This window comes from Sorex fumeus, unplaced genomic scaffold, assembly GCF_029834395.1.
Source record: "Sorex fumeus unplaced genomic scaffold, SorFum_2.1 ptg000193l, whole genome shotgun sequence".
NCBI classification, from domain to species: Eukaryota; Metazoa; Chordata; class Mammalia; order Eulipotyphla; family Soricidae; genus Sorex; species Sorex fumeus.
The window spans coordinates 828,934-840,132 of NW_026606250.1; the positions used below are offsets into that span (position 1 = coordinate 828,934).

Sequence of the window (11,199 nt, forward strand, 5' to 3'; positions counted from 1 at the left end):
CTCCAGTGTCCATGGGACATTTTCCATGATAGGCCACAAAACATACCTTCATAAAATCGAGGATAAGAAACTGTATCAACTATCTTTTCAGACCATGATTCACTGAAAATAGAAGTTGATCACACATGGAAACAGAGAATCAATTAAACAGGTACGAATTAACCAGCTCACTACTGAACAACCAGTGGGTTAGAGATGAAATCAAAAGATTCCTAGAAACAAACAAGAATGAGGACACAAGCTAGTGGAACTTGTGGGACACAGAAAGCAGCGTTAAGAGGAAAGTTTATAGCTCTACAAGCATTCACCAGGTACGAAGAAAGGGCCCACATAAATAACATGACTTCACAGATTATGATATTGGAAAATGACCAACGAAAGGAGCCCAAACCAGGCAGATGGAAGGAAATAACAAAACTTAGAGCAGAAATCAATGAGCTGGAATTTCAGAAAACTTCAAGAGATCAGTGAAACCATCTCTGAAAAACTTAAACAAGATACACTAGCAAGACTTACAAATAGAGAAAGAGAGAGAGGGAGAGGGAGAGAATCCCAATAAACCAAATCAGAAATGAAGGGGGAGGGCATCAGAACAGCAACACAGAAATTCAAAATATTATCATTATTTTGAGACTCTGTATGCCAAGAAACAAGAGAACCTAGAAGAAATGGGTAAAATCCTGGATCCCATTACCTACAAAGGCTGAAACAAGAAGATTTAGAATATCTGAACAGCCCTATAAACAAATGGGACTAACTAAAAAGCTTATGCACCTCAAAAGACACAGTGAGTAAGAGTCATAGTCCATGGAATAGAATCCATTTGATAAGAGGTTGATATCAAAGATATATAAGGCACTAATAGAACTTTAAAGAAAAAGACATCCAATCCTATCAAACAGTGGGGAGAGGAAACAAACAGAAACTTCTTTAAAGAAGAAATTCAAATGGCCAAAAGGCACGTGATAAAATGCTCTCTATTGCTAATCATCAGGAAGACGCAAATCAAAACAACAACGAGATATCATCTCACTCCACAGAGACTGGCACACATCCAAAAGAACAAGAACAATCAGTGCTGGCGCGGACGTGGGGAGAAAGGGACTCTCGTTCATTGCTGGTGGGAATGCCTTTTCAGAAAACAATATGGACATTCCTCAAAAAGCTAGAAGCTAAGCTTCCATTTGACCCAGCAATACCAATGCTGGGAATATGCCCTGGGGAACCAAAAACACACAGCAGAACAGATACACCATCTGTACTTCTATATTCACTGCAGCACTATTCACAATAGCCAGAATCTGGAAACAACCTGAGTGCCCAAGATCAGACGACTAGATATAGAAACTATGGTACATCTACACAATGGAGTAACTACACAGCCACTGGGAAAAATGGAGTCATAAAACTGTTTAGAAATGAAAGGACATGGAGAGCATCATGCTGATTGAAATGAGTCAAAAGGAGAGACGGGCACAGAATATTGCACTCATCTGTAATCTGGGAGATATAAAAAAAATGAGAGACTAATACCCAAAGAGAGCAGAAACAAGGGCCAGGAGGACTGGTTCATGACTAGAAGCTGGGAGGGGGTAGGGCAGTTAGGACAGAGAAGTGACCACTATGACAATGACAGTGGGAAATGATCACCCTGGACAAGATCTGAGTGCTGAGCGGAGGTAAAGGGATATGCATGATAACCTTTCAGTACCTGTATTGCCAACCATAATGGCCAGAAGGAAAGAGAGAGAGAAGGAAGCCAAGTACCTCCCATGGGAGTAGGCAGGGGTGGGGAAGTGGAATGTGCGTTTTGGAGGGGTTGGCAGGAGGGAAACTGAGGACATCTATGGTGGGAAATGTATATGGGTGAAGGGACCTGTGTTGGAACATTGTATTAGTGAATCCCAATCACGAACAAGTTTGTAACTATGTATCTCACCAGTGATTCAATAAAACAAAAAGGACTGAATACTGTTTTATCTGCTATAGTAATTATTCCAAGTTAGAGGAGGAAAGAAATGCAGAAAATACAGTTTAGCTGTACAGCACTTACCTTGCATGTGTGAGGCCCTGCATTTAATCCCTGGCACCACACACACAAAAACACCAACATTTCAGGGGCCGTAGTGATATTACAGTGGGTTGGGCATTTTCCTTGCATGCATCCAACCTGGGTTCAAATCTCTGGCACTCCATATGGTACCCCAAGTCCTGATAGGGGTACCCTGAGCACAGAGACAGGAGTAAGCCCTGAGCACTGCAGGGTGTGGCTCAAGAATAAAGAAATAGCCCAACCAAACCATACTTTAAAATGGTGAAAACGGGCTGGAGTGATAGCATAGCAGGCAGGGCGTTTGCCTTGCACACGGCTGACCCAGGCTCAATTCCCAGCATCCCATATGGTTCCCTGAGCACCACCAGGAGCAATTCCTGAGTGCAAAGCCAGGAGTGACCCCTGTGCATTGCTGGGCATGACTCAAAAAGAAGAAAAAATTAAATTTAAAAACTGGTGAAAAAGATGGGTCAAAACGATAGTACAGCAGGTAGGGCATTTGCCTTGTAGCAGTACGACCTGGGTCTGATCCCCTGCAACCCACGGTGCCTTGAGTACCACCAGGTGTGATTTCTGACAGCAGAGCCAGGAGTAAGTCCTGAAGGCTCAAAGCCTGGAGCACACACTTTACATGTGGGACCCCCAGATTCAGTTTCCTGCACTCCCTAGTTCCCAATGCTGCATGGTCTCCCACGAACCCCAGTCACCAAACCGGTGTAAGCCCCCCAAAAAAGGTAATTTAGTGCCACACTAAAATACCCTATTGAAGACTTGCAATCCAATTACCAAATATTTTTAAGGGAAAATTTAATAAATTACTTTACCTCCTGCTGAATACAAATATTAACTCTTGAGTCAATAATCAGGGCACATATTCGAGGTATGAAGCTTTCTACTACTTGTCTTTTACCTGAATAAAAGCATTAAATGATTAATATATGTATTTCAAATCACTGAAATGGCAATTATTTTTCATGTGAATTCATATGACTTCACAGCCTATCTGAAAAGTCAGTCCAAAGCCCACTGATCTTCAAAGTCAAAAAGTTTTATAACATCAACTGCAAGTTTAAATAGTAACTAATACTAACCCTTTATTGATTTCTCTGCTCTTAACACCTTGCTTTAAATTAAAGTTTTTAGAGGCGAAAACAGTCCCAAAGCATCATTGATTACACAAATTAAAAAATCATCTTTGCATCTAATTGAGATTTTTTCTTTCACTTTTTTGAATGTTGTACCCATTTTCTGTTGCAGCACTGTTATTGTTAAAATTTGCATTATAAAAGTCTGCAGGAAAATTCCTCAGAATATATTATTGCTGAATCTTTTTAGAATGGGATTAATTTTTGACAATAAATCAGTCATCTATATATTCATGAAGCTGAAAGGTGTTAATAGCCATTATTGAATTTTTGAGGTATAACTAAATTAATGAGACCAAAACTCAATATGGAAAGTTCCATTTTTGAACTTTATGTATTTATTCAAAAATAATACTACTTTATGTGCCTAAAAAAGAAGAGAGTTATAGAGTTGTTCCTTTACCAAAAATTAAGGTCAAGCCATCTAGTCCTGATCTTGAATCGTTAGTGGTTTTGGAGAGTCATTTAGCTAGTAAGTGGCAAACCTAGACTAAATTTCATCTTCTTTGGCTTTGAAGCTGAAAATTCCTTTTATAAATTATTTATAAATAATTCATCATTCTCAATTATCCTATGGAATTCTTCCTCGACAGGTGAAAAGATGGAATAATTTGGGTATTATTGCTAGGGAAAAATGAAAAGATGAATAGGAACATGTTCTCAGTTTATTTACAGAACATTCTCCCCATTATATCAGGAGAACAGGAATTAGTTCATGAACCACCTCTACACCACTGCCCACTTTTGTATCACGATCACGACCATCCTGTTGTTCGTTGATTGTCTCGAGCAGGCCCCAGTAACGTCTCCTTCATCCTAGCCCTGAAATTTTTTAAAAAGTGCCATATTCAAGGCTCTTTCAGGGTTAGGAGAATGAGACCCAACACTATTACTGGTATTTGGCATATTGGGGACGCCACGGGGAGTTTGCCAGACTCTGCCGTGTGGGCAGGTTACATTCGGTAGCCTGCCAGGTTGTCCAAAGTAGGAATGAGATAATAAAAAAAAAAATAAGTGTTAATGATTCTGGAGGTCTTCGGCTGCTGGAGCTCTGCTCGGGGAGGGGAGGGAAACTCAACCCGCCCCCCTCCAAGGGTCCCCGGTGAGGACAGTCAGGCGCGAGGGCAGGAGACTCTGCCCTGTTCTCTTCCAGGAGCTGGGTTTTATAGTCTCTGAGTCTTGGCTGTTGATGGGATTACACGGCACCAGGGGGCCAGTTGGTGGGTGTGACCCCTGCCTACTGGAATTCATTGGTAAGAACTCGGTAGAAATATTTGAATCTATCTCATTTTTCATCTTGAAGTTTTGGGGGCGGTGTTTGGGCCAATGTGCAGTGCTCGGGGCTTCTGGCTCTGAGCTCAGGAATCACTCCTGGGTTTGTCGATCACCTGGGTCAACCGTGTGCAAGGCAAGAACCGTATCTACAGGACTGGTCACTCTGGCCATCTCAATTATTCTCACGAACTTCGCTTTGATCAGTTACATAGAAGTTAAGTAGCTGTTCTCTGTTAAACATCATGCCTTATCGTGCCCTATGTCATATAGCAGTATCCCAGGGACTTGGCAGTAAGAAGTTTTACTCTCACCTTTTGAATTTAGGACCAAGACAAATTTTTCTGAACGAGAACTGCCCTTGACCACCTTATCAAACTCTGAGTGAACTTAATGAATCTATCACAAAATTCTAAGGCAAAATAATGCTTATATTAGAAAACAATTAAACTAAGGCTCTCTGAATCACACGTGCTACAAAGCGACTTCATACACTTCAAGGCTGTCAAACCTTTAAAAGAAAAGTGACCCCTCCATTCTCACATAGATTCACAGAAGAGAACAACTTCCCCAAGCTCCGAATATAGATTCAGTAGCACTTCTGAATCTTTCAGTGCAAAGGAAATTTCTCTATTTCAAAACCTGGCTAACTATAGAGCTGAATAGCTCCTCCTAACTTTTGAAAGTGACAGTACTTAATATCCTATAAATGCTTTCTAAGTGATAAATGTGCTAAATTAAAAATTATGCTTAGGAATTGATATTGGTATTTGTCATTATGTGCATTATAGAACATTTTCTAATGCACTATACATAAAATCTCATTACAGATAAGCATGAGCAAATGGATATCTGCAATCAATTTTGATTACAAGGGACATTAATTTGAATCTTAAGTACTATCCCCTCAAAAGCAGTGCTATTCTCAACAGTCCTGAATTCTTTTTAAAAATACTCAATGATGATCATGTTTTGAAGTACATTAATAAAACATTTATGGAAATATGGTTTTTGTCTTGATTTGTATATATAAACATAACATCCTTAATTATTTTCCTTGGTTGATGAAAGCAGACATATTTACTATCCGATCCTTTTCAGTAGAAAAATCTACTAGGACAGTACTGTGAGAATAAAGCAATATTCTCTATTGCTTGAATAGATAAAACAATACTAAACATAAATATTTATTGTACCTTCATCACTGGTGTCATGTACCACCTGAAAAAAATAAATATAATTTAGTCTGTTATAACCATTACAAATATCACTAACGTAGAGGTTATCATCACATAATTATCTAATTTAATGATATGAATCAGGATAAGTGGTCCACAAACACAAGTTAGAATAGGCAAATCCAACCCATTTACCAGCCAGTTAGTGACTTTTAGGGTAAGGGCACAGAGAAAACAGTGTTTTTTTTAAAAAACAAATACAAGCTATAAAGCTATAAAACACCAGTTATTAAATGTAATATTTACCATTAAAAGATCAAATAGGTCTTCTACCATGTTTGTAACAATTTCTTCTTTTGAATTTCTTTGACTCAGAATAATTTCCTTGGATTTTTCAAACCAGGTAACCATGTAAAAAAAATGCATAGATCAATTAAAATAAATTCAACTTAAGCAATTTTAAGAATATATTTGTTGCTGTTTACACAAACAACAAATGCAGGAATAAAAATTAAAAAATAAATTTGCTTTCAAATAGGTTGGTATTTATTCATTTTGGTTCTGGGACCACAACCGGTGGTGCTCAAGGCTTACTCCTGGCTCTGCATTCAAGGGTCACTCCTGGCAGGGACCAGGGGGCCATATGGGTGCCAGGAATCAAACCCACGTTGGCAAACGCAAGCCAAGTGCCCTGCCCACTGGAGTGCCTCTCTAGTGCCCAATGAGTTTCATTTTAAACATCTTCATTGCTTTGTGTTTTTTTTTTTTTGTTAGATTTTTTCATCATTTAGAACCCAGGAACCTAGGTGTGTGGAGGAGGGTGGGTTGAATTTCCCTCCCCACCCCGAGCAGAGCCCCGGCAGTTAAAGACCTCCAGTTCCAGACACAGCCATGCTTAAGACCTCTCTCCACATGTTTGGACGAGCCTCACGCATGAAGGAACCAGCAGAGGAACCCAGGTGTGTGGGACCCGGGGTGTAGATCTCCAAGCCTGCTAGGATTGGGACTGGGGCCTCCTCCACCCAGATCCCCCATGTTCCAGTATGTAGGCGTTACACCCACCAACTAACCCCCCCCACTCCCCCACCCCCGCGCTGTATAATCCCATCAATGGCCAAGACCCAGAGACTATAAAACCCAGCTCCCGGAAGCGACATCTTATTATCTCATTCTTACTTTGAACAACCTGGCAGGCTACTGAATGTAACCTGTCCACATGGCAGAGTCTGGCAAACTCCCCGTGGCATATTCAATATGCCAAAAACCAGTAACAATGATGGGTTTCATTCTCCTGACCCTGAAAGAGCCTTGAATGTGGCACTTTTTAAAATCTCAGGGCTAGGATGAAGGAGACGTTACTGGGGCCTGCTCAAGGCAATCGATGAACAACAGGATGACAGTGACAGTGATTTAGACGGAAATTGATGAAGTGAAATCATAATGGTCTCTGTTTCCTCCTTAAAATTCCTAGTTTAGGTACACAGGATAAATTAAAGAAACATGACACATTAGATCATTGTTATGCATTGTGACCTGAGAAGTCTAGGAACTGTTTTACTTCAATTAACTGATTCACTTAAATGTATGTTATATCCCAGCCAATGTTCTAGGTGCAAAGTATACAGAATGAAACAGCAGACCAAAATTGGCATGGGAGACAGAAATGAAACAAAAACTTAAGTTGACAGTGACTAAGATAAACTAAAAGAAATTAAACAAGAAAATGCCCTGGGGAGTTTATTTGATCTTAAATTTACATGAAAGAGACTGTGTAGTGAATTCTCTGTGCTTTACCTCTGTAATATAACCACAAGCTATACTCTATAAATATCACATCATATACTTATCTTTTGGACTAGTCCTTGTTTTATCATAGTCAGAAGTCCAGTTTGTCCCAAAATACTGATATTTTTACTGCATCTTCCAAAAGAAACCAAAATGGTCGAAACAGCTTGAGCATCCTTTTTAGCTAGCTCCTGGAACAAAAATGATATATTTAAATTTTTGTTAACAAAAAATTCTATGGCATGAATATCATGCCAGGAACCTTACAGCTCTCACAAGTTCCCCAGGGGAGTCATTTTCATAATCTCCACATTGCAAAGTACGCAAGTATGGTCTGAAAGGCCTGAGGCTCCCTCGTCAGTCAAGGACAAACTCAGGACCAAAACGCTGTATAAATTAAAGAAACTTTAAAATAGGACATACTAAGGCAATTATTTTCCACCCTTAAAAATTCTATCTATCAAAAAAATCTGTTTACTTAACTAATGGATTAAATGAAAATTTTATTCAATTTTTTAATTCATAATAAATCTCCGATACCAGGGGAGGTTAACAACAGCCACTATTCTCCATACATAAAAATACCTTATATGTGACAGATCAAGTTAAAGGTTTCTTTTATGACTTTTTTATTTCTTCAAATGCTAAATATATAAACTACACATGTAAATATGAAGAATGTGTTCATAGACTTTTAAAAAAATAAACCAGGTAGTCTAAAATTCTAAGTAGGAAAGTTGTTTTTTCTCAAGTTTGTTAACAGCTAATAATGTAACCTCATATAAACACAGATTTTATATTTTTACAAATATAAAACAGTTTTACATTTTTATATAGAAAATCCAATATGGGTATTTGGAATGGTTCATAAAAAGGTAAGCAATTAGTTGAATAAGCATTTACTTATATAATTTAAGCAAGCATGCTAAAGCCTTATTTTTATTCACTTCCTCAAAAAGCATATTTCTTCAAGCAAGAAAATACATTATCAGTGCTATACAATTTTATCATTTAGCAAAAATATTTACCCTGCATATAAGGTCATCCAACTTGTTTAAAAACTGTTTACTGCACTTAATTTTCACATCTTCATAAATATCAATTTGTAAGAGGGTTTTCAAAGGTTTAAAATCATTTTTTCTTAAAACATCATCGATGCATTTTTCCAACTGCTAGAGAAATACAATGAATACCACATATATTAAATCAAAACAAAAATTATCATCCCATGAAATATAGCAATTTTAGAATTGTTTAAATATAAATTTTCAAAAGAACTTAAAAAGGTCTTTATTTAAAATAAGTGAATCAATTCATTTATATTAAGCAAAGCTATCCAATATTGTTACTGTGTCTGGCATATCGAATACTCTCGGTAGCTTGCTGGGCTCTCTGAGAGGGGCGGAAGGAATCGAACTCGGGTCGGCCATGTTGGCTGCGTGCAAGGCAGACGCCCTACCCGCTGTGCTATCGCTCCAGCCCAATATTAAATTTAGAGCTGCAAAGTACGTGAGTTTCTGTAACTATAAAGGATAATATTATTTTCCACTTCAATTATCTTATAGGAAAGTGATCAAGTTAAACTCAACAAGAGCCTATTAATAATAGAAGTGAAATCAACTTTACATTATATAACACTTATGATAATATCATGAGTGAAAATGCCGAGCTGATCCAATAAATTCATATGAGCTGTAAATACATCCCATGGTTGCATGAAGACAGGCAAAAGCTACCAACTAATAGGTATATGTGACGTATACTATACAGATGTGATACACATACATACTTAGTACATGGGCTGGAGCAATTGCACAGCGGGTAGGGCATTTCCCTTGCACGCGGCCAACCTGGGTTCGATTCCTCCGTCCCTCTCGGAGAGCATGGGAAGCAACTGAAAGTATCCCCCCTGCACGGCAAAGCCTGGCAAGCTACCCGTGACATATTCGATATGCCAAAAACAGTAACAAGTCTCACAATGAAGATGTTACTGGTGCCCGCTCGAGCAAATCGATGAACAACTGGAGGACAGTGCAACAGTGATATATATGCAAAAATACAGACATATTAAGCCCTCACTTAAAATTATAGCTAGGTTTTTGGATACTGCAACTTTAAAACAAGATGACATAGAAGGAAAATGTATCCTCAGTATCTCACTCATCCTTAGCTGGTATTTTTTCCTCACAATGTTATAATAAAATGATGGTGACTAAAGAGTAATTTCAGAACCTGCTATATACATTTTATAGATTCACAATAATATATTCATGATAATATTTAATCTTTATATAATCTGCCATCCCATATCATAAGTAATTTTTCTACTACAATAAAATAATTGTATTTGGTGGTGAACTGCATACATATTAGATGCATTAAAACTTACACTTTACCTCAATATAAATATTGTTTTGTTTTGGGAGTCACACTGGGCAGTGCTTGGGGCTGACTCCTGGTTTTGCACTCAGGGATCACTCCTGGGAGGCTGGGAATTCATCTCAGCCACATGCGAGACAAGCACTCTGTCCACTGTCCTACGTCTCCAGCTCTTTCAAAATTCAAATATCTTGTAATTTTAAAATGATGCAAAAATATCCAGCATGAATTACATACAAATCTGTGTATGATCCTTTTAAGTGAAAGGTACATAAAATTAGGACCTTTAGTGTTTTAATATGGTTAAAATGGCTTTTAAAAACAAGTACAGTATTGTGAAAAAATGAAAGGATTACACTTTTTCTATTAAGCTCTTCTTTTTGAGTAATTTCATAAACATAAGTAAACTATTTCTTTTCTAACAATATTGCAATTAAAACCTATTTTTTAAAAATGAAATTTTTAGGAGCTAAAATACTTATTTTTGATCTAGAACTACATACCTCAAGATCTGGTCTTATTGGCATTTTCACTTAATTTTTAAAAATCACGACAAAAATACCTGTAAAAGAAAAGATAATTTCTGTATTTTATAGTCTGGTATATTATGCTTACAATTTAAAATACCTGAGTGTTAAAAAAAAGCATTACTACATATACCAAAGAGTTTAAGAAATACTCTTTGGTATATGCTTTTCCAAGGTGTTCATTGGGGAAAAAAATGTCAGAATTGTTAATGAAACTACTGGAGGAATGTACATAGGTCATTAATTCAAGCCCTCTCTAGAGATGATGTCAATGTCCAAACTCCTGCCAGGAACAGGAGTGGTAGTATAGCAAAGAGGGTGCCTGCTTGCATCCTACCTGGTCCCCCAATACTCCTAAGTACAGAGCCAGGAGTAAGCCCTGAGCACTGCCAGGTGCGGCCCCAAACAAACAAGAACAAAAAATCCTGCCAAGGGGGTCACAGCGCTAGCTAGTAAAAGGATATACAGAGTCCTGCCATTATCCCAACTTGGGACACAGGAAGAAAGACCATCTTGAATGTGTGTCTAAGTGAAATTTCAACTAGACATAACTGAAGAAGGGAAGAATACACAAGCATACTACCAAAGGACACGTTGCACGAGAACACAGAGCTATACAATGAAAGGGATGACGTAAAGATAACTGAGGCCCATTTCCTTCACAGGAGAATGGAAACGGGAACCATCTAGCACCGAAACGGGCAACCAACATTTCCAAACAGAACTTGGAGGCCAACTCTATAAAGGCTTTAAATAATATCATATTTTCTAGCATTGTACTAGAACATTTAAGACAATAACCTAACCTAGGGAGAGAGCTGGGAAAGAAATCACCAAGATTAACCCAACACCCCGAGGCA

The 11,199-nt window shown here is 38.1% G+C and overlaps 1 protein-coding gene across 1 annotated transcript in view; it reads right to left on the reverse strand.

The window, feature by feature from the left end:
• SYCP2 (synaptonemal complex protein 2) overlaps positions 1-10,369 on the reverse strand; it is a 62,339-nt gene extending 51,970 nt beyond the window's left edge. Inside the window, exons 1-6 of the mRNA XM_056108128.1 lie at positions 10,316-10,369; positions 8,462-8,605; positions 7,496-7,624; positions 5,955-6,059; positions 5,667-5,691; positions 2,878-2,963 (exon numbers count right to left, since the gene is read on the reverse strand). Of these exons, the coding sequence (XP_055964103.1) occupies positions 2,878-2,963; positions 5,667-5,691; positions 5,955-6,059; positions 7,496-7,624; positions 8,462-8,605; positions 10,316-10,339 (513 nt within the window). The 5' untranslated portion in view covers positions 10,340-10,369. The remainder of the gene's footprint in view (positions 1-2,877; positions 2,964-5,666; positions 5,692-5,954; positions 6,060-7,495; positions 7,625-8,461; positions 8,606-10,315) is intronic.
• Positions 10,370-11,199: the final 830 nt, after the last annotated feature.